General features: G+C 40.3%; 1 protein-coding gene across 4 annotated transcripts in view; it reads right to left on the minus strand.

The window, feature by feature from the left end:
- LOC126419085 (fibrosin-1-like protein) overlaps positions 1–19,248 on the minus strand; it is a 731,992-nt gene extending 712,744 nt beyond the window's left edge. For all 4 annotated transcript variants that reach the window (XM_050086186.1, XM_050086201.1, XM_050086194.1 and 1 more), the window contains exon 1: positions 18,583–19,248. In XM_050086186.1, coding sequence (XP_049942143.1) covers positions 18,583–18,822 — 240 coding nt within the window. In that variant the 5' untranslated portion in view covers positions 18,823–19,248. The remainder of the gene's footprint in view (positions 1–18,582) is intronic.
- Positions 19,249–23,631: the final 4,383 nt, after the last annotated feature.

Consider the following 23,631-nt stretch of genomic DNA (forward strand, 5'->3'; position numbering starts at 1 on the left):
TCTGCCTTTTGTCAGCGTTGGGTGTATCAGTGGATTTCCCTACTTGCTGCCTGTACTGTCGCTATGAGTAGTCTCCAGTCGTCTCTTTTCCTCCTAGATAGTTCCCTTACCCACTCACGTACTCGCAACGCCTCCAAGCGTCATTCTGTTCGCGGTCGGCAACGATCGTAGCAATAACCACTCACACGAATCAATACGGACACACTGCTTCTAACATTAACGACAAACTACAAATCTTATACACCACTAAAAAGGCAAGAAAATGGACCTCTTAGAGAAAAAAGAAATGCATGTTCGCAACCTCACTTAACCACAATGAGCAACTGGAGCAAGGCAATAAACAATTTCTAAATAATTTCCTTACGCTGACCACAGAAACCAAACACAAATTGAACCCCTGTCAGTCGCAGCACTGCAAAAAAAAAGGGCCCGTTTAAGATATCAATATAAAATTGTAAAAATAGTATACAAACTATCATCATAGACAAATGTGTTTCCCTCATCGCAACCTCGAACTTTTTAATTTTGTATTTCCTGCAACTAACTAAAAAACTGTAATGATCATCAAATGTCTATATATATAAAAGTGTGTACATACATGTCTAATTTCAAAATTGCCGCTAACAATGCCATTAAAAAAATCCTTACTTTTTAAAATGATAAGTTTACTCTTAGAATGCAAAAAATTTTCTTTTATTAACATTTTGCATATCCCACACATTATCTTTTCTCTGTTTACATTCTTGGTCAATAGGAAATGAATTACATCTTTGTATCGTTTATAATGATAATCTTTGCATTGTAAATCAAAGCATCAAGTTTACAGCACATATGTGATGCTCAATACTGACATTTAAAATGCTACGAAGTGTGCCGCAGTAGCTTTGTGTCGAATTCAGCATCATATACATCGACCCGGAAAACCTTATGTACCGCAACATAACAGTCGCCATCCACTGAAACGTGTGAAAGTGAACACAAATATTTTGCATTATATCTGAATAAAAACAAGTACTTTGGCGTGTTTTTATTGATGCAACAACATATAAAGTGGTACTGAATACACACATTTTTGTACAGTGTGGGAGCTAACGACAAGCTGTCAGTCAAAACTTGTATGTAACGGAAAATATTAGAAACCTGAAGATGGGCATGGTAGTCCTAAATCAGTTATGGCACTAAAATAAAACATTTAAAAAGTATTTGTCGCTCGTTGCGTCATTCAATAACTAATGATCAAAACGTTTTGATTCCGCAGTGTATAGTGGTCGAATCAACCGTAATTATCTATCGAGTAATTGCTTGAAAAAATACTTTTTCGCTGAAATTTCATCTAGGGTTTGAGAGCATGATGTAAAGAAAAGCGCTCCGCTTGAGATATGGACAAAAAAGGTGCTCCTAATACGAAATTATGCTCTCCTTGGAACGTTCCTCCAGCACAACGGCGAAGGTGTGTGCAGAACTTACAAGACGACGGCGGCACTGCTGTGCTTTTTACGGCAGCAGACTCGTACCGGGCAGAGAGATATCTCGCCGTCATAATCTGGCGCCCAGCGCAACGGCTGCCCGTGTAGCTGAAGGGTACGAGTCCGTCCGTGCCCCTGCCGCCTTATCGTGGTCAGGTATTTGCCAATACTCGCGGATTTCCTCGGCACTCCATTTACCAAGAACGCTGACGCCGAAGACACTCACTCTAGACAACGTGGTAATTCCAACTGAACAGCGAGCAGGGCTCGCGGGTCGTGGAAGTGGCCTTCCCCGGAAGAATGCTACGTCTGCCCATCAGGAACATTAAGAGTGATGTGTGCCGTGCGGTGTTTTTCCTCCGCCAGTTACATTACTTACTAATTTCTGCGTTCTTTACAGATAAACAAACTCTCCCGGGGCGTGTCTGCGCGCTCCGTTGCCCCTGATTTGAAAGGCGCCGGAGTAGGTATCAGCCTTTGAAACAGTCTATACTTGTCCCTTGCGGCGCAGCTGGGTGTAGAGAGAGAGAGAGAGAGAGAGAGAGAGAGAGAGAGAGAGAGAGAGAGAGACCTTACTAACTCTTCAGTCTCCAGACTGACTTTAACCCTGTCACTTGTAGCACTCCTGGCTATTAAAAATGAGCTTATTAGTACTTCAATAATCCCGACTGTCGTACACAAGATATAGTGAGTCAATCCACTTAGTCTTGTGAGGCAACACATCAGTTCACGAATATGTTCTACAGATATTTTGTGTTTGAAAATATTTTTTCTTGATGCTACATCGACACTTGTTATAACAAGCTTACCACACAGGCACCCTCCATTACCGAAATGACAATATCTTGATGCCTCAGTTTGTGTCATATCAACTTATGCCTTCTTTTAGGTAATTCCATTCAGTACCTCTTTGGCAGTTACGGGACATACACAGTGGACAGCACTGCACATACCGTACGTTCAACAGGTAGGTTTCCTAGCCAGCAAAAATTTTCAGGTATCATATTAATAATGTTCACAGTGTAAACCAAACCAGTGCCTTGATTCAACCACAGTACACGGTACAGATATTTTAAAAAAGTTGTTCGGCGGGCCCGTCAAACCATCCGACAAGAGATAACACAAAGCGGAAAACGATGCGAAAGGAAGTATGATAGGTTATTAACGTGTTTTTCATTTACAGCTATTGTACACTGGACGCAATAAAATTAACACAGATACTGAGCGTCGCATACTTGCCAGCACCTATACAAACTGAACATTCGCATTTTTTTTATGCTTCAGTAGTGTATCATGCATATGGACACGGACGAGAAGAAGAGGGCGATTTGGGCGCGTACAGGTGGTTCAGTGGCAGCTTTTTCCTAGCTCCATACGGTTTTCACAACAAAATTGCTAACTTTATACAAAACTACCATCCGCCTTGAGCCGTATCATGGTTTGGAGAGTACAAAGGGTCTTCATTTTAGCTGAAGGCATTGAAATACCTCGAAAAGTACACATAGTAACAAAATAATTAGAAATCCAATTTGTTTGTTTTGGAGAGGTACAACCAATGTTGTTGTTGTTGTTGTTGTTGTTGCTGCTGCTGCTGCTGCTGCTGCTGCTGTCTTCTGTCCAGAGACTGGTTCGATGCAGCTCTCCATGCTACTCTATCCTGTGCAAGTTTCTTCATCTCCCAATATCTACTGCAACCTACATCCTTCTGAATCTGCTTAGTGTATTCATCTCTCGGTCTCCCTCTACGTTTTTTACCTTCCACGCTGCCCTACAATACTAAATGGGTGATCCCTTGATGCCTCAGAATATGTCCTACAAACCGGTCCCTTCTTCTAGTCAAGTTGTGCCACAAACTCCTCTCCTCCCCAATTCTATTCAATACCTACTCATTAGTTATGTGATCTACCCATCCAATCTTCAGTATTCTTCTGTAGCACCAATGATACCAAACTCAAACCCCAACCCCACCCCATCTGGTACGTGAGTGGCGGGGTCAACTTGGAAATCTTCAATAGGGACTCCCGTTTTCTTTTTTATTGCAGATAAGGGTGGCGTGTCGTTTGTAGTATCGTTGGGTGTCCCCCTCCGAGACAAACTAATTGGAATTATAAAGTTTCTCGACCCAATGTGTAGTTCTCGAGAAATTTCAATGTCTTCAGTTAAAATGAACACCATGTTACTACTATCACGCCTGGATAAGTCGCTGGAGCCGTAGATGTGACAACGAGCGCTGACGCTACAGAATGGACTACAAACGTCCCCACTTGCCACACTAACAACGGCAAGGCCGGCACTTAGCTCTTACCACTTTTTTTTTATGTAAGGGCCTGAGGGAATGGTCGGGGGCAAAGAGGGTAGGGGTCGTCTTCCGAGGCCTGGCCTCAACGTCCCGTTCCCGCCCTCCCAGCGCCAAGGAAAGGAAAGGGGTTCGATAGGATCTAGAGAACTTTATTGGATCAAGGGATCCTACTACCGCCACCAGTAGCTTCAGAGTCGTCTTCGCGTAATGAATGTAAGGGGGACTCCCTTTAAACCGTTTGCTCTGAGGATCAATCGTGTGCCGTGAATCATTTTTAAGTGTGCCTTCTAGTACTCGGAACTCCCCAATGGGCACGAGGATCCTCAAATAATGTGCCTAAATAGTTTGATAGTCGTGTGCGTTACAATACATGCTGGCGGAACGCCTCATGAGTCGTTTTCAGGTGGACCCACAAGTCCAGAGCGTTTTCGGGAGTGGCTTGCAAAAGTAATGCAGCACCATGCCCTTCTACATCTACATACATACTCCGCAATCCACCATACGGTGCGTGGAGGGTACCTCGTACCACAACTAGCATCTTCTCTCCCTGTTCCACTCCAAAACAAAACGAGGGAAAAATGACTGCCCATATGCCTCTGTACGAGCCCTAATCCCTCTTATCTTTGTGGTCTTTCCGCGAAATATAAGTTGGCGGCAGTAAAACTGTACTGCAATCAGCCACAAATGCTGGTTCTCTAAGTTTCCTCAGTAGCGATTCACGAAAAGAACGCCTCCTTTCCTCCAGAGACTCCCACCCGAGTTCCTGAAGCATTTCCGTAACACTCGCGTGATGATCAAAACTACCAGTAACAAGTCTAGCAGCCCGCCTCTGAATTCCTTCTATGTCCTCCCTCAGCCGGCTGACGGCGTTCGTTCTTGTAGTGGGAAAGTAAGTGGTAATTGGGAGTAGGAGTTCGTCTGGCGTGACAGACTCTGGCTGTCGACGCAACAGCATACGTTGTACTCTCGGGCTTCGTTACCATCGTGGTGCGCCTGAGCTGAGAGCACAGTCCCCTTACTGTGCACCTCGTCGAACATCTTGTGGCGCGACCATAGCAGCAACATTTCCAATAAATATAATGTGACGTCAGACAAAATTATACCAAACGCGTGTCTCCAGCTGGAAAGGAAATTCCACCGCCGAAGCGGAAGTCCCGGCGGGGACTGCAAAGCCGAGTCGCAATTACAGGTTGCGCACGAACGGCCGGTCACTGCTGCGGCAAGAGCTCCCCCGGCTCGCTAACCGCGTCTGTCGTCGAGACTCGCTACGCGTCCGTGTCTGCCGCCACGTTGTTCAAACTTCATTACGCGGCGAAATGACTAAGGCGAACGGACGCCGCTGGCAGTTGCGGGCGAGCACGCGCCACTGTTTCAACGGCTCTGTGCGTAATATGACCCGCGTGGCCCCGTCGGGAGGTATCAATATTCTCGCAACACGCGTTCGCGTGGGCTGGCGAGCAGAGTCTGCGGAACCAGTTCTACAGGTGGCATTCCGTTTGAGAATCCAGTCTGGAGCCGATAAAAATTGCAAGCCTCGCGGTTTGCGAGCTGCAGTGGTGGTATACGAGGTACTGCTCTGAAAGATATATATGTCATCAGAAACGAATTAATAAAGTTAACTGTCCTGATCCGTACGTTGGGTCTGAACATAACAATGCATTACCGTACGTAGTGCCCCTGTTTTCATCCGACTTTGCAAATAGTTTACCCATCCAGGTGTAAGGGGCATACGGTTTAAAGTAATACCCCAATCATGAAGCAACATGGCATCAGTCGCATATAAAAATCATTGCAGGCTATCAAAAACGAGAAATATGACAGGGAAAAAATCTTAGAACCAACTTGGGACACAACCGTAAAACTTTTGAATTTGCAATCCTAGCCGGCCGGGGTAGCCGAGCGGTTCTAGGCGCCACAGTCTGGAACCGCGCGACCGCTACGGTCGCAGGTTCGAATCCTGCCTCGGGCATGGATGTGTGTGATGTCCTTAGTTAGGTTTAAGTAGTTCTAAGTTCTAGGGGACTGATGACCTCAGCAGTTAAGTCCCTTAGTGCTCAGAGCCATTTGAACCATTTTTTGCAATCCTAAATTTAACTGGTGGGTCACAGAGCCACTATAGCAAATTAATACAGTCAAATTTCTCTTGAGTGGCAGAAATTCCGACTAGAGGAAAGTTTAGGAAAGCTTTCTATCCATTGTGAGGCCATTTGCAAAATAATTCCCTTTTTTGTAGATGATATGTTATCAGTTCCGTTCTTTTATAACCACCTCAAGTGCCAATTCTGTTACGACTACAATCTGACAAGCAAAAAGTCTTGTTTCAGAACTAGAAACTGTGCAAGCAACATACGTAAGAAAATTATCAAAAAACAAGCAAATAAATGTAGGTCTGCTTTGTTCGTAGCGCCCATGAGCATATCTGTTGTGTTTTTTTTTTCCAAAACGATTATTGTAACTATGTACTGGATCCTAGCCTAAGTGTTCCCGTAGAACGGAAAGCCGTGAAGCTTAATTTAATTGACGCGACAGCTTCTACACTGGGTATAGATAGCTGCTGATCTCCGCCTGTTGATTGGCTGATTTGGCGGAGGGGACCAAACAGCGAGGTCATCGATCCCATCGGATTAGGGAAGGAAATCGGACGTGTCCTTTGTAAGTGAACCATCCCAGCATTTGCCTGATGCGATTTAGGGAACTCACAGAAAACCTAAATCAGGATGGTCGGGCGCGGGTTTAGGCCGTCTTCCTCCGAAATGCGAGTCCAGTGTGCTAAGCACTGCACCAACTCACTCGGTCAGACACTTTCAGTAGAAACAGAAACAGACCACGATTTGGAATATTTCTTTTGCAAATAACCATTTTGCTAAATAACCGAGGCAAATTGTAGGATTGATGTGTTTATAAAATGCTTATTTTGCAAGATAAAAGTGTGTCAGTGTCACAGGAAATAAACGAAATTTCGTGATACCGACCGAAAAATATTTCAAGTATGTTTCACGAGACAATAAAACTTCAAGACTGTAAATTGCAACTGATGACAAAGCCCGAATTATCCCCTACCCTGTAATTAATTCACGTTTTTGTCCCAGGAAAGCATCTTTGTGTGCCACCGCATCATAGTGTAAACTGTTCCAATGTATATGATGCTTATATATGTTTTCCATTGAAAGTATACTGCCCCATACTGACTATTCGTCGTTAAAACAGATACTAATATGAGAACAATCTACAGCGAATACTTCAATTTTCCAGAGTATTTTTTTCTGCGAATGATAGAAGTTTCGAAATCGTCAGCGGAGTACTGTGAATGAGTTCAAAAAATTAAGTGCACCTTACGTAGTTCCTGTCCAATGAATAAACGTAGGGCAGTCTGCAACCACACAAGGAGGCGTATAATTTTTTTCTCTGTTTGCCTTCCCTCCATCGGATGCGCCCCTGCGCCCCTGTTATCCAGTCCCAACCACTTCGTTGTCTTTTTTTTTTTTTTTTACCCCCTTGCCCCGCAGAGGTTTCAAATTCCATACCCTGAGCTGTAATCTGAGGCGTCCATAATTAATCAGCTCTTTATATTCGATGACATCCTCTTTTTCAATCTCTCATTAGTACTGCGCCACTCCCCGTCACTGCGCCGATATAGAATGTCAACATCTCTTCCATTTAATCGCAATGACACTACTGCCAGAAAACAATGGCAGCCTTCGTAATTCACCAGTAGCACTATTTCTCAGTCCTCTTGTCCTTAAACCAGAGACAGGAATTTCTAAACATCACGAAATGTACTTTGTTATCTATCTTATCATGCTCACGGTCTCGTTTACAATGGTATCAACGTAGATACCCTTCAGATGGCTGAATTCGCACTGAAAAAAAAAGAACCACTTTTACGCGATTAGTAGTCTCATTGTTTCGTGTTAGCTAATGAAAGCCGAGCTCGACTCATGTACACAACAGCTTTCAAGTACTAAATCTGTATCCTGTGGTATTTTTTTGTTTGTTTTGTTTTTGCTCCAATTGGCGTTTCGCTCTAGTAACTTTAATACGGCAGTTTACACCAGATAACCTTGTAGCTGCCTGCATACACAATAATGTCAGTGTTCTAAATGTGCCATGGGCAGTCATTGCTTAATTTAAGAATGTAATAACCGTAAAAGACAGGGTGGTGATAAACTAGCAACTACGACGAACTTATCTTCACAATGGAAGTGACTGACAAACTTAAGAAACACGAAAAAGCCCATGGAACGCTTATGGCCGGCCAAGACTTTATTTATTTATTTACGGTATGTCACAGTTGGCAAGCTACGTATTGAACAATCTTCAAATTTTCATTTCCACTGATTCGCATCACACACCATCAGACGTATTGTGTAGAACAACGGGAAAGCAATAAAAACTGCTATAGCCCTGGAACTAATTGTTTTAGGAAACCTAGAAGAATCGGAAGCATGGGAAGCTGTGGAATATAAAGTGCCAGAACAAAATGACTATTACGGCCACGTGAGACAGAATAATTAACGAAAACCCACTGATGACCGCGTGCAAGGTTCTGAAATATGTTTAGTTAGAGCCAAAACAAACAGTATCTTGCATAAGGCGAAATTTCTCTCTAATTTTAATAATATATATCTTCGATCTAGTCCTTCGCTGTTCTAGGACGACATTAAAATAAAATTAAAAAAAATGACTTGGATTGGCAGATTCCATAACATTTTAAGGCTGAAATTAATATTTTTATGCTTCTCGGTTGTTGGAGAGGGTACCTGATGTCTGATAAAAACTGATAGTGAATATTTTTTTTCATTCAGCTGTTTCAGCAGTAGACTTGATGCAATTTATTGAATGATTAGCGGTAGGACACCGCTAGCAAAGAAGTAAAAGTATGACAACAGGTTTACTGGCGGTAAATATAAACTGCAGTGGAATCATAGTTTTTACTTCTTTTGTAAACTAGAGAAAATCTTACCTTTGCTGTCTCAAGACTGGCAAGTGCCAAAATGGGTGGTAAAAACAATAAATATTACGGTGGAAAAGATTCTAGCAACAACATCCAGCAGAAGCAACGTAAGGGTGAAGTTTGTTTTCTGATATTATATAGTCTGTTTTACTGTGCACCATTCGTCACATGCCGCGTATGATGGCTACCAGGGCATAGATAATTTTCGGTGAAAAGCCTTTGGTGAGAGAATTCGAACCTACGACTGTTGGCCACCTCTTCATAGAATGCCCGTAGCAGCTAAGGCGTTAGCAGCATACGAGGCCAACGTGACCCCTGCTATGATGTACAGTATACACTCTTACACTGAACAAATGTGTACAAGGCAACCCAGCACCGCGCCAGGTTTTCATAAAATAAGGAAACCTGTCGTTCCAAATGGGGAGCCTTCGCCGGCAGGTGACTAGCTCATTCTATCACGCTGACGCAACCCCCGTTTCTAGCTCATGGGATACGCTGACAATCACAGGACTGAGACATCCCTTGTGCGCCTTGTTCCACCTAAAACATACATGCAAACTGCAGCTTGAATACGTTTCAACGAAGCTCAGACTCCTGACTACAGAGAATATTTTCCCATGTGCGCATCAGCTGGTTGTTCCGAACTGGCCGTATTTAGAGCCATACTTTGTTTCCCAAGTTTTATATTTCGAATGACGGAACAATACGAGTTTAGATTCGGAATATAGTGTATGAATTTTAGTAACTGCGCATGTAAACTGTGGCCCCAAATATATAAATGAAAGACTCCCAAAATCAACTTTTTTCCACAAGAAGGATATGACATAACAACAATGACAAAAGCCGATAAGTAAGTATCGTGAATCAGACCCTCACACATCTAACTCAAACATGGCGAATTTCACTGCTTTCCAATCCTTAGGCTAAAGATGTGTACTGCTTAAGTACATTATATAACGTAGATAGAAGTCGTTCACAGTAAATAAAAACGTATGCACCCACCAAAACATTAAGACCAGATGCTTCACAAAACATTTGAATGTGACCGTGTTACAGAACTGAGTTTCTAAGCCTTCAGCAAGATTTTATTATGGTTTTACCAGCAGTTTTAACTATATATACTGCAACAACCATACTTCGCGGATTTATTCAAAAAAAAATTGGGAACATGCTCCCGTCGCCGTAAGTGATTACTATTTACGAACCAGAAAGTTCAAAACCCTACTGAAATTGACGACTGAAAATATTTCTGTCAGGAGAGCATACAACTAAATGTCGAGTCAATTCTAGTATTCAACACAGTACAAAAAAAACTTCCAGTCAGCATTTTCTGTATGTAATAAAGCTGTGTCAACATTTTAGATCTGGTGTTACATTCTGAAAAATAATAGGCCCCAAATAATTGAGATAAAGTTCATTCAGTAACGAAATATTTAAATAAATAAAGAAAGAAAATCATCTAGAATAGTAGTAGTAGTGGTGGTAACATAAAATTTAATTCATCATTATGTCTACGATCTGTATTAATGAACATTTAAGGTAAAGTTATTGTTAGGGATAGAATGAGGAAATCAGATTCCACCCGTACTTTAATTTGTATGTAAGAGAGATTATGCACGTGTAACTCATTAAAGGCGAAGTATTACACCGAAGCCATTTACATAATTTACCAGTAACCTGATTAAAGAAAATTGCTGCATGAGTAAAAAAAAAAAAAAAAAAAAGTAAGATCTGATTTAGGAAAAGTATGTTTTTAGTATAGTCTTATGTGGCACTGACGTACAATGTTACGGCCACAGGGTTGACATCAGATCATAAAAATACCTGCTGTGGAAAAACGAAGAAAATTAACAAATGCTTTACACAAGTTTAACTGGTATGTATGGCGTCAATGCTTTCTTGCTTATATTGGAATTTTGTTTATTTTGGCATCAGAAGCATACTGCCAATATTATTTAAGAGGTGCTGGAGAATACCCATAAAGCGGAAAGAACTTTTTGACCATACAGATGTATATTACACACAGCTTCAAATGCTTAATTGACAATATATATCATATCATTGGTAATTATGTTTGCACCAGTTAAGTTTTAGGTAAACAAATTATTTGTTCTCAAACACTTATACAGAATATTTTGTCTCCTAATAAATTTCATTAATGAGCACAGAAAAAAAAATTCAATGGGGAGCACCGTAATTTTCCAACCAACACAGTCCCAGTCACTGAATAATTTAGTTTTTAAGCCGCCAACCGGCGCAAGCTGCAGTTTAGGCCTAAAAACGCGACGGGAATACACCTCTAACGGCCGGGCTGCTACGGGGATTACAAAGCGCACAAAGGCATAGAATGCAAGCTTACTGCGACTACTCATTGAGCGCCGCCTCAGTTTTTTCACTAACACGTCCAGCGATCAGACACGCTTTCACGCTCAGTGGAATTCTGTGAAGGCTCTCCTCACTTAACCACTCTCTCGCTCTGGCTATTGATCAGCACGCCACTGGAATTAAATAAACGAGCGCCGAACGAAAATGAAATCGAAACTACTGATTTTGTGAGACTGCGAGTACCCAAGGCTCCACGGCATGTCGCACAGAACAATGAAATATGCGCGATATTTATCTACGCTTCCTTTTTCTTGACTCGGTGATAATCAAGATGGTCAAACAAATGAACGGCGGTGTCACAAGAAATATTACGGCTCCAATAACACTTCATTCCGCCGTGATTTGCGAGTAAAAACAGTTATGACTCACTTCCGCGCACGCTGCCGAGATAACTTCGGCTGACAGTTGTAAAATCCTTTTGCTTCTCCGCCAGCAGTCTTAGTGGCTGTATTTGTGTTCTTTGCCAAGTTTCCAAATACCAAGAGCTACTTCTGTACTCTTGTCATGAAACCTATAACATATACACAGTAGCCGGTGGCTAGGAAAAGGATGCATTATGGAATAATTTAAAGACTGAAACCCGTGACAGTAGAATCCACAGATTCTGTCTTACAGAAGCAGCAGATATTAGTAGCATTTGATTTTCAGTACAATGTAAAGCATGCTATTTATCTATTAACTTAATTCTCTCTTGGAAGAATACACAAATTGTATCACGCTTTCAAACATACAGCATTTCAAAAATATTTCCCCCGTCAAGAGTTTTCCTTGCAAGCTAATGCCCAAGTTACAGGCCACTAAAATTACACAACGTCTCCCTATCATTACTGATGTCTGGAATGTTTCAAAAAATAAGTTTTTTATTGCATTCTCTTACACTGACAGTGGACGGGCGAGTGAGAATTATCGCTTGATATTGGGGAGACGAGCAATATGTACAGGCTGCAGTCTTTGTGAAACACAATTCGCATTTACAAAGCTGATTTCCAAAAAGCACACAATTTTCTTCCACGGCGACAGTAGCCTACACGCGTAAGGCTTAACCCATGTTTTGTCAGTTTCTGATTTTGTAGAAGTTTACCTCTATTTCTTTAAATTAAATAGTGCAAATCATTCTATTATTACCTTGGCACATACTTAACAATATGTAACACTGAACCTGTAAGCGTACACACATTCACATGTCCTTTCAAACAGGCCTATACGGATGTAAACAAAGAGGAAATACATGAAAATACGTGTATTAAGACTGATGGCGATACAACGTAAAATGCTCACAGATACTGCGTAATTTATGAGCACTTAACTGTATAATGTCTAAACACAGCGCACTCGAGTGCTTACATGTCGTTATCAGCGTGCAGATATTTTGCAAAACTATGTTTGAGTAAAAGCAACTCGTCCAAGAATGCATGCTACGCTGAAAAAAGGCACTGATCTAATGAAAAAAGGCACTGACCTAATTTCTAGCTGGAATCTGTTCGATATTAGATGCTTATCAGTAATTTAAGCCATACAATACTGCACTTTTCAAATACCGCTACATAGGTGACTTCATAGGGCCGTCTTCCTTCTAGTTTGTAAACAAGCTGTCTGCTTTTACAAAGAATCTAGGGAGCAGCTATTGGGTTAACAACATTTTCTAATGCGTCCTTTTATTTTATTTCTTAATTACGTAATAACGGTTTCGTATCCATCCATTGAATCAGGCCGCCTTTTTAATTGGCATCGGGCCCGATAAGATTTTAATCATCCTGTACGTAAACTGATATTTGCACACTTCGATGACCTCTTACATGTCTAGTGGATTCTTAGCATTTAAAAACAAGTTTAAGTAGACCATCGGTAAAAAATATTTGCAACGCATTTAAAACTTTTCTGGGGGCAAGTATCTCACGAAATTAAAATTTTAGATTAACATACAGCTTACATAATGATATAGTTTCTCGAAATAAGTCGGCAAGTATCATAAAATTTCCTGACTGTCATAGTTGAAGATTTGACCCAACATTTAGTGGAAAAGAAGATTTAATGTTCACAGTGGGATTAACTTTTTTCCTGGCAACTTTTATTTAGGCTTACTTATTAGACTAGCCCTTTTACAGAACACCTAAAAGCAATAATTCAGTTCTTATTTCTCCTCTTCGCTCACATACCTTCCATATGTTCTGATATTTGTTTCCGGAGTTTTTCCTTTTTTCTTTCTTATTCTTGCCTGAAAAACACAGATTTTTTTTTCTTGAATAACGACGTTCTTCTTTTACGCACTGTGTATGCTACATTCTCCTCAGGTTCACACATTTCTTTGTTAGGTTGTGGCATGCTGTATTGTTTCTGTTGTCGTTGAGCCAAGTATGCCTCTGAGCAGTCTTCTTTCTATTTTCATGTTTCTGTTTATGCCACCTTTCCGCGTAGTTTTAATGTTTCGGCTCCACACAGTATTTCAGGTATCACTACTGTACTATAATGTTTAATCTAGTCGTCCCACGATAAAGCCGCCGTCTTGTATATAATATTTCTGGTGTTCTGGAATGCAATGTTTATATTATTTGCTTTTGCTTTTATCACTGAACTGTCCTCATTGTTGTTTATGCTTAACCACTCACCTAATTATTTGAATGAGCTGATTTTTCTGATTTTGTTTTGATTTATGAGCAATTTCTGTCGGCAATTTTTAGCGATTGTTTTAAATGCTGTGTCTTTGGGAACTATAGGCTCACTGAGCTTTTGAATCTCAAATTTACTGACTTGCATCTGAATTTTTGTCTAATATCTTTGTTTTGAATCGTATTAACAATTTTTTTCGTACGATACAGGAACTACTGTATTTTTTTAGAAAGAGATTATTTAAACTATTCTCCCTCTCCCAACAACTAAATGATACAGAAATAGGAAATTAAAAACGGGGAACACGGATGCCAGACTGCAACTTGGTCTATAACAACTGAAGTACTTCTTGGCAGAAGACTAAGTACGACTTGTTGAGGTCGTCAGAAAGGAACAGCCGGTCTCCAGTTCAGACACAGCGGCCGGGCTCCCCGCGGAAGAGCAGGAAGTGAGGCTGTCAGCTGACTCGTCATCCCTCGAGGACCATTCACAGCCTCCCCTGCAACCCTTCCTTATTCTCTCCCCCCCTTCCCCAGAGGAACGGCCGGCCAACTCGGCCCACCAGATGGTATCGCTCGCCCGCTTACACGTCCAGATTTAAACCGAGGATTCAGCGCAGCTAGCGGCCACATAAATGAATCACCGCGGTTGTTGACTTCCCGGACGCCCGTGGCTCAACTCCAAAACGCCCGCTGGAGGATTCTTTCCACGCTCGCGTTCGTATCCAAACACATTCTCGCGTTCGCGCAAGCGCTCGAGAGAAACGCCTCTCGGCGTACTGAAGTGTTTGCAGAAACAAAACCTCTGTACTCACCCTAAGGTCATTAAGACAGCTCTCGCAGTTCCACGAACAGCACAGACGAACAACTCAATACACTCTCGCAACTACTTTACAGATTACACTCCTCTTACGCTGCCCCTTTATCAGAGGAGGCGTAACTGGCAACTTATATTCTTCTCGTGGCACTATTTCCACAGAGAATCGATCAGGTTTCTGATGAAATCAATTATCAGCCGTTGATTCGTGGAAGGATCATGTATGTATTAACGGAAACTTCAGCCACATTGCTGGCAAAGGCAGTCATCTCATTCTTGTGGAGCAAGAAGATGTGGATGACAAAGGAATAGAACCACTGCTTTACCAGCACAGGAGTCTACGAAATCCCTGTATGTTCTACTTCAATACTCTTTATTAACACGAATAACTGGCCACAGGATCCATTCAAAGCAACTTCCAGCTGAACTGAATGATGCAAGCAGTAACACCATACTTACAAGCACTGCCTGAAAAAGTCCCTGCTTTATCATCTCTTCTTTTATTTTTGCAGAAATTTCTCGCAATTTTTTATCCTTTCCACTCGAACCTGTTATATACCATATGGTAATAGTGCCTCCATAGCGGGTTCATCTAAAAAGGTTGTTACGCTATGAAGACCTGTGGGCTTTATGAGTCCACCTGATTCCATAGAACAAACGTATAAAAATATAAAGGAGTCAACCAAGACCTCAGTAACCATCATACGGTAAGAATTAGCATAATACTCTATAAATACGGATGTGGCAGTGTCACCTTTTGAAATAAGGTACTAAATTTTGCCATGACACTGCATTGCGTAACACAAGCGAGCAATATTTTCGATCTGCAGTGTTTGGCTCACATTACAACTAACAGAGCTGACAGAAGATCACACAGAATATTGCACTACCTTGTCACGATGATTAACTGCCTCATTACTCAAGAAAAATGTGAATTGCATTCCAGTAACGATTATTCATAATAAAAACAATTTTGCTGAAATGAAGAAAGGAGGAATTACGGGCAAGGAGCGTGGAACTACAATATCTTGAATCACTTACACCGTTCCCATAAGTGTGTAACAAATGAACAGCTCGTTCAGTTCATTTTTTATTGCAATGATTACTGCTGTTCTTACAACGGCTTGAATAAAATGTAATTACCGTTTTCGTCTCCATGATGTGTACAACGATGAAGCGGGTTTACACGAAGTAAAAGGATAACGAGAGAATTACTGTCCCAAAAATGACATGTTCCACCACTAAAAATTTTACATGACATACCTATTAATGAAGCCTGACGCCACGTCGCCAGAACCATTACCATAATCAGATAAACCGAAAACACTGGCTGGCGCATAGTACTGAATTTATTAAGGTGATAACAGTCCTTATTCCAGAACATGGTTAGGCAATTAAGTAATACTTATGTCTCATTTCTGGCTTAAATGATTATTTTACTGATCTACGCGCGCCACGGACACAAGGAAAATATTTTTACGACGCTAGTAAATAACAGCTTAAAAGTGAAAACAGCGGCACATAATTATCTTCGTAGCAAAATGGCACACCCCCTCAAAATATCATACTGTTTACAATACCTACATGAAACGTAACACAACATTCCGGCTGTCGATAAATTTAGAAGCAACCGAGGACAAAATAAAATTCGACAGCCTTTGAAGTAATTTCATTTAGTTGCTAGGGACCAATGAAATTGGAGGTGTACTCCGACAGCACAAATGCAGCAATGCAAGAACCAAAAATTTGTGTGGGGGCTCTGTTTCTTCCAGCAGTACTTCTGAAGATCCCTAGAAATTGCAACTCATGATGCAGATATTGTCAAGGTGTAACTAAATATGCACTGTCATTCGGTTTCTTTGCCGCTGCTCCAGTAAAATGCAAATAAACGATAATCATGCGCGTGATTTGCATCTCATTTTCATTGTTCATAAAGCCGATCCCCCACAGGTCATTTGCCGTTTCACACAACAGTCATCGCTTACACGTACTTGTGGAACTAAGTTACTTATTGCAAAAGCATCGAATGAGTTCCAGGAACCGACTGCAGTACTTTATTAGGCCTAAACGAATCTGCGGTTTCTTTTTTGCACTGTCCTCAGATCTGAATGTATGTTTCACAGGTTAGTACATAATGTCTTTATCACTCCAATCATGCCCAATTTCCAAGAGTAATTTTCTTCCGACAATAGTTCAGACAAGAACTATGTATTACTGAAAGTGTGGTACATGTTCTGTCACCACAAAAAATTAGCACAATACTCTTGTAATAACATTAACTTCTACACGTATGTGGAAGAAGAGATCTAGGAAATATTGAAAGCAGTACATGTTTGGCTCCACAAACAAAAATTACTGAATTAATAATCTGTGATATGAATGTACTGATGGCAAAATTTCAATAACCAACAGAAATATTATTATACTAAGAACTCAAATATACCGTGAGTAAAACGCAGATTAAGAAACGAAGACCAAAATTAACCCATTATCTATAACCGAAGCATTTAAAATAGATGTGTGCCAAACGTTTACAATTAAACTGAAATTTAATGTGTACAGCATAAAAATATTTTCACATACAAAACCATTTTGCCTAATAAATTCTGGAAATTGTCTGGAAGTAACATTTGAAGTATCACCCGTCCAATTTTCTACGAAGTACAATAATTCTTTTTCTTATTTCAACGGACTTATCAAACATCTCAAAATAACCGTACTAAAAATTCAAGCTGAGAGTAATTAGCAGTTTTTCAATACAGTGAAACTATTATAATGAAAAGAGGTACCTCTTTTCAAAATTCTAAAGTTTTCGCTATGGAATCCGTGTTTCCACTTAGTCTTCTCTCTATCATCGCACGCAGAAAATTTTTTATCGTTATCAAAATATTTAGTTCCCTGAATGATACAACTTGTTAAGAGTGTATTACAGCGCCACAGCTGTTCCAGTGACAATCTGCAAAATGCTTATACACAAGAATAATCGCATGCGTATGGAGCATGCGCAAACCCTCTTTCTAACATTTCTTACAGTGAATTAACAGTAATATATTGACCGAATATCCTATCTGTAAACTTATAGTAAAACACCACAAGGAATAGAGAATTACAACAATCTCTGATTCCCTAATAAGAGCGAGTAAATATTACTAATCATTTGCGGTGAAGTAGAATAGATATCCCAAAATTTAAGAAAAGTGAAATCTGACACAAAGTAGCCTATAACACTATAGAAAGATGTATATTTTTAACACTACAGAAAGATTTATGTTTTTAATGTTAAAAAGGTATTGCGAATAAATTTCCGTGTTTGAGTTTATATGCATTCGCTTCCATGTTTAACGAAGAAAACTATAAAATATGCGGTATTTACTCCAAACAAAATACTGCAAAATTCAGATACAAACAGCACGTTTGAGTAGTCATTCTGTATTTACAAACAGAATGTCTACATGGTAATGTAATCAAAGACAGTATAATACAAGGAGTAATTCTTTGAAGTATAAAGGAAAGGTAGCAATAAACTATCATAAACACAATGATTGTTAAAAAACAGGTTCCTTCCGATTCGTCCTAAATTATTTTTACCTGTGTAATCTCATACCTACGGTCAACAAAAAATTATTTGAAACCTAGATAGCCACAAAGCCACGCATCCTTGTTGCTAAAATAAAACTGCATTTAAAAATATTTGTAATTACACTGCCGCAAAAGTTACAAAACTAATAACGAAACTGTTGCATAGCGTGTCTTCCCTACAGCTGACTGTCATTCTGAGCGATGAGAAAAAAACACGAAAGCTTTTAGTTTCTGCCCGTGTTATACCGCGGAAATTCTTTTGCGTAAACAGCAAAGAAATTTCCGTTTCAGATGATTATTTTTGTAACACGATCACAAATTTATGTCGTTCAGTATGTGAATTAAGCTGCATTTCGTCTGACGACGCTAACGTCACGGAGCGGTGACATCGGGTGCTAAAAATTTATTTAGGCACTAAACTCTTCCTGTCAGACGGATGACAACAAAATATAGAAAAGAATAATATTGACGCTTACCTCGAGTTCCTCGTATGTACGGAATGCTAGGATGGCAAATCCATCAATGATATCCTCTTCGAACTGCGGCTCTTTCGATTTTTTCCTTCTATTGGGAGGTCTCTGCGGCTTTTCTCTAGCCGGAGATTCGTCTTCCGCACTATCCCCATCTTTAGCTTTATTTTCTCTCTGAGCCTGCATGCGCTGCGCCCGTTCACGACGACGATTCCTTTGATTCCGCTGCTTCACGTCGTTTTCCATAGCTCTACCTCATTCTGTGTACCACTTGCGAACTAAATAACCACTTCACTGCAATCTTCGAAACTTTGACATTAATTCGAATCTATCACATAGCACTAATATATTACACGCCACAGGGTATACACCAAAATTCCAGGAGTTGCACCTGGAGAAAAACACTTTGATTGTTTCGAATGGCGGAATATACACGGTTGCCGCATCGCCTACTAAAATGGCCGCGTATCCATCCGCCGGCCAGCACAAGTAAGTCTTTACATCGCAAAGAGCCGTTTACTCGATAAAAGCACTGCACACACACACTTCACACGCATGTATAACGACACCAGAGATGAGTTGCGACGTGTATGAAGAGGTTATTGCTCGGTTTTCGCCACCAGTCAATACAGGCACTGCTCCGCGAGCGATGTAGCCGAGTGAGGACGAACAAGGCTGGGCCAGCAGTCGCGCACTGCAGCCAACCTAACAACGCCACAGCACACCGCTAGCCCAGTCGCTCGCTCACACGGCAGACAGCGGTAGCTCTCACACGGCGCGTGCTGACAAGTCAGCGAGCTGACGCTCAAACAGTTTTAGAGCGTTTCGGTTATTACCGCATCCCAATGACTGCGTCTGGCGTTCTCTCTTTACACATACCCTTGTGTTTACTTTTAGTTGGATAGGCGTTTGCGAATAACTGGTTATCTTAATGACCGAACGGCTATTGTTACAGCTTATTCTTTCTCTTCTGATGAAATAACATTTCATTCTCTCAGCCGCTTGTTGTTATCGAACACTGAGCCGTAAGAAAAAACAGCTTGCTATTATGAAACGGCATTAGCGATTCCTTTGTTTACAAAACTGTCGTGTTCATTATGAACGGAAAATTAAACTTTAATTAAAGCCTTGCACCTCAGTCATTTTATAGCTTACCGGGAGCGGAAACTGTAAACAAATTGGGTTCTTCATGGAAACAGTAACAAGAAGTGATCAGTGCATAACACGATCGTATTTCTACGCTTTATAAAATAAACATTTATACTTCCTGTAATGTGTCATAGACTTTTTTACTGCTTATTTACAACCATCGAAATGTGTGGCATTTGTGAATCAGCAGACCATTTTTTAGTTACAATCCAAGAATGTAAACAGACCTATGTGTATAACAGAAATATTAATCATTCGTGCAGTGTACTGATTTTGTTAATTTGTGTTTTACGTAACTGTGCTAAGTGTTTTATAAATATCGATTTATTTTATGGGTGACTGGCATGTAGTTTCTGGACAAATGACGAGTGAGGTATTCCGCCATGTGAGACAGTCAGTTTCATCACTGTGCGTAAACACGTTTTGAAATTATTTCACTATTTATTGATATGAAAAAAAGTTAAACGGAAAGGGGAAAGCCACTTAATTACTTTTCACAGGTGGAAAATAAAATATTTTGTTCATTTGTTCGGGCGTATATGCTACCGAAAGACAATGTTTGAAGGAAAAATTTTGGGTGAGGAAGACGTGACAAGATTACTGCAAAAAATTATAGCAGGTGTTTTGAAGGTGAAAAAAGTAAAAAAAAAAAAAGACCATTAGTACTTTAGTAGAGCTGCACAAAATAGAGTAGTCGCAACGATAATTCAAGGCTTTTATAATTAGATTATTAGCTTACAGGTCGTAATAAATGTCTGTTGCTATGTTTGCAAACGAGGCAGCAATATCAGGACTCCCTTCTCCACAGAAGCAAGCTTTGATGTAATGACGTAGGTAATTTCATCATCATTCTGCTACTGACTTAGAAATTTCTTGACAGTTGAATTTATGTAAAAATTACAGTCGTTATTATGGTTCGAAACTAAAACTGCAAACTACACATAGTAATAAATAAAATTACTATTACTATTTGCCATTTAGAACTAGCCCTAAACATCTCCGGTACCATCACAATAACAACATCTGATTGTTTTTCCTGCTAATGCTGCTGTCTTATTGCCAGAATTACTCGCCGAAGACATCTTCGCTGGCTGTAATCTGTCATAGCATTTCAACAATCCCTTTGTTGTTGGATATATTATATTTTACTGGCTTCATCCAGTTACCAAGCCTCATGATAAGGAATGCAACACCTTTTAATGTAGGGTAAAGTTGTCTTCAGTTTGAAGGTTGGGCTTTGCTGGGCGTGCTCCTATTGTATGTGACATGCCTTAGCCTTCGTCGGACAACTGCACTAACTTACCCAGCCGTTTATCAGGGGACTCTGTGCACCTCTGCATTTTTTATATTCTGTAGCAATGATCAGCTACACTTCCTGATATTCACTGAGCAAACTAAAGGAGTTTTTCTGAGTTGACAATAATTATCACACACTGAAAAAAATGTAGTACGTGCTCCAATCAATAGATGAACGCGAACACATCTGTAATAGATGAACTCCGCACACATCTGAAGCTTTTTAATTTTTTCGATTGTTTCGATTTGCAGAGACACACTGTAATGATGTGCATTAATATGAATGTGATTGAAAGAAGCTGTCACTGTATTGATTTTGGCTTGCTGAGTCTAACATGCTGTGAGAGGGAAAAGTAGTTTGTATTTTGGGAGTAAATAAAAAAAAAAACTGCTTTTTGTATGCCGATGAGGAAAGAGTCTCGTGTTAGCAAATTTCTTACGTAGGGGGGAACTGCCTGTAGAACTGTGCATCACAACAGACGGATAAATGAAAAAAGGGAAAAACAGAGACCCAAGAACTGATACATTTGGTGTTTCTCTTGCGTCTCCGATGACGTTCATCCGTGACGTCAGCGTGTGTCGTCCCAGACATGCTTACGTTCCACGCGTTACTAGTTTCCCGCTGTCGGTATTCCAAATATTCCTCGGCGGAAATGTGCTCGTTAATGGCACTCTTTTATCGGTTTATACAGTTTTAATTCAATGCCAATTCTAGCAAAGTAATAAACAGACTATCCTTTCATACATCTTCCGAAAATCAAACAGGAAGTAACTCACTTCTCTCCGCAGAATAACTAAAAATGCATGCGATATTTTTCTTCAGTTTCCGGAATTTTGTTTGCGTACTAAAAACTGGAAATCAGAATTTGATGTCTGAAGTTCGAGGGAGAAAGCATATCCATTTCCCCACGTAATATCACCCGAGTCGTTTGAATGTTAATTAATCGTGTACTGAAGAAATAAGCAAGTATCATGTGTCATGGCCATATGAATGTGATGTCGTACCATGATAGTTGTTAATAAATTTGTCTTCAAGTTTTTCTACATATCGCTCTGTGGGACTGTTACGGCCGTAAAGGTATTTCCAATGTATGGTCGCTACCATCAGCCAATGCGCCGAGAGTCAACTTAGTTTGCGCGAATAGTACCTCATTTCATTGAGATGGACCGCAACTTAGTAATGCGACAGCTCTTGGTGAATTACCCGTAATCTTTTTAGGCTATGGATGCTTCGGAAATGTTAAGCAATCATAAACTGCCGAAAAAGGGAAGAGCTGAGAACAGGATAATAGGAAATCCGCGTAACTTCCAAACGCATAGTCAGATACAAGCAATGTTTGTCAACCTGCAGCGGCTTAATTACGTTGTTTTTTCCGTGTTGTTAGAACAGCCAATCAGAATGCCAGCGAACAGTCACCGATCGGCACGTAACACACTGACGTGAAATGTTTGGTTCGTTAACATGAACATTTGCAATGATTTCGGAAAGCAACGGTGAATAAGCATTGTATAAAAAGACTAAACTACACACGGAAGGAGGCAAAAATAAATGTTTATCGCACTGGAAACTTTCAAGAACAGACAGGCAGTGTTCTTCCTGTTCTTAAAATTTTTGAACACTGTTTTTGAAAGACATGAGTATGGTAAGTGTACATAATTCACAACACGTAAATACATATTCAGGTAAAATAATTTTGAATTGCCGGCAAAATTTCCTTGGTGACTCCCTTACAATTCGCTTAGTTTATTTTCGAAATAAGTACATAATATGCATTGAAATACTCGTCGGAGCCTTGCCCTTTATTCTATTATACGTTTTCTGAATATTCGATGCAGTTTTAGTTTTAATGGCGAAAAGTACATTAAATACATCAAGTGCGTTTAAATGTGGCGCGAACTAAAAAAGCATTAGGCTACGCTAAAGGTCAACCAGTTACCACAACCTTAATTTGGTATTCATATTCGTTGCAAAGCCAAATTATCACCTACTAACTTAACCTAGACCTCGGGGTACGCAACAGATCAGTCTGTCACCACAAACAAGATTTCAGGCGAGTCCAGTATCACACCCTCTCTAAATTGCCAGAAGAATATGATAGTAATTAGTGTTTGATGTAGGGATCGAAATGTCCCTGCCTATTCATCAGTATTCAGTGAAACATCCAAGACTGTTACGGACTGCCTAATGACAGCTGCATAAATGTCGTATAGTTCATAATGTTAGGGATAGGTGCTTTGTTGAGGCTAGAGCGTTTCTTTTTTCGAAAGTAACATACTCACCTCTGGCAGAACTTAACGTACTGTACGTGAAGAACATTAAATCATAACATTCTCTCCATTTCAAGTTAATCTTGCTGTTTCCATAAAACTGAACGGAACTGTTGGTTCAAATGTAGAAGGAAGCTCAGGGCACGATACACATAATGCTAGTGCTTATAAACACACATTCAAAACAATATTAAGCCCGATCTGTCGAGTACTCCGATGCCTGCGTTCGCGCCATGTTTAACGCACTTTTAGTAAGCAAAACTAAAATTGCCAAGTATATTCATAAACGCTGTGTTAGATAAATGATGTACATTTTAACTTAATTTAAACATTATGGATCTT

This window comes from Schistocerca serialis, chromosome 1 (genome assembly GCF_023864345.2).
Source record: "Schistocerca serialis cubense isolate TAMUIC-IGC-003099 chromosome 1, iqSchSeri2.2, whole genome shotgun sequence".
Taxonomy (NCBI): Eukaryota; Metazoa; Arthropoda; class Insecta; order Orthoptera; family Acrididae; genus Schistocerca; species Schistocerca serialis.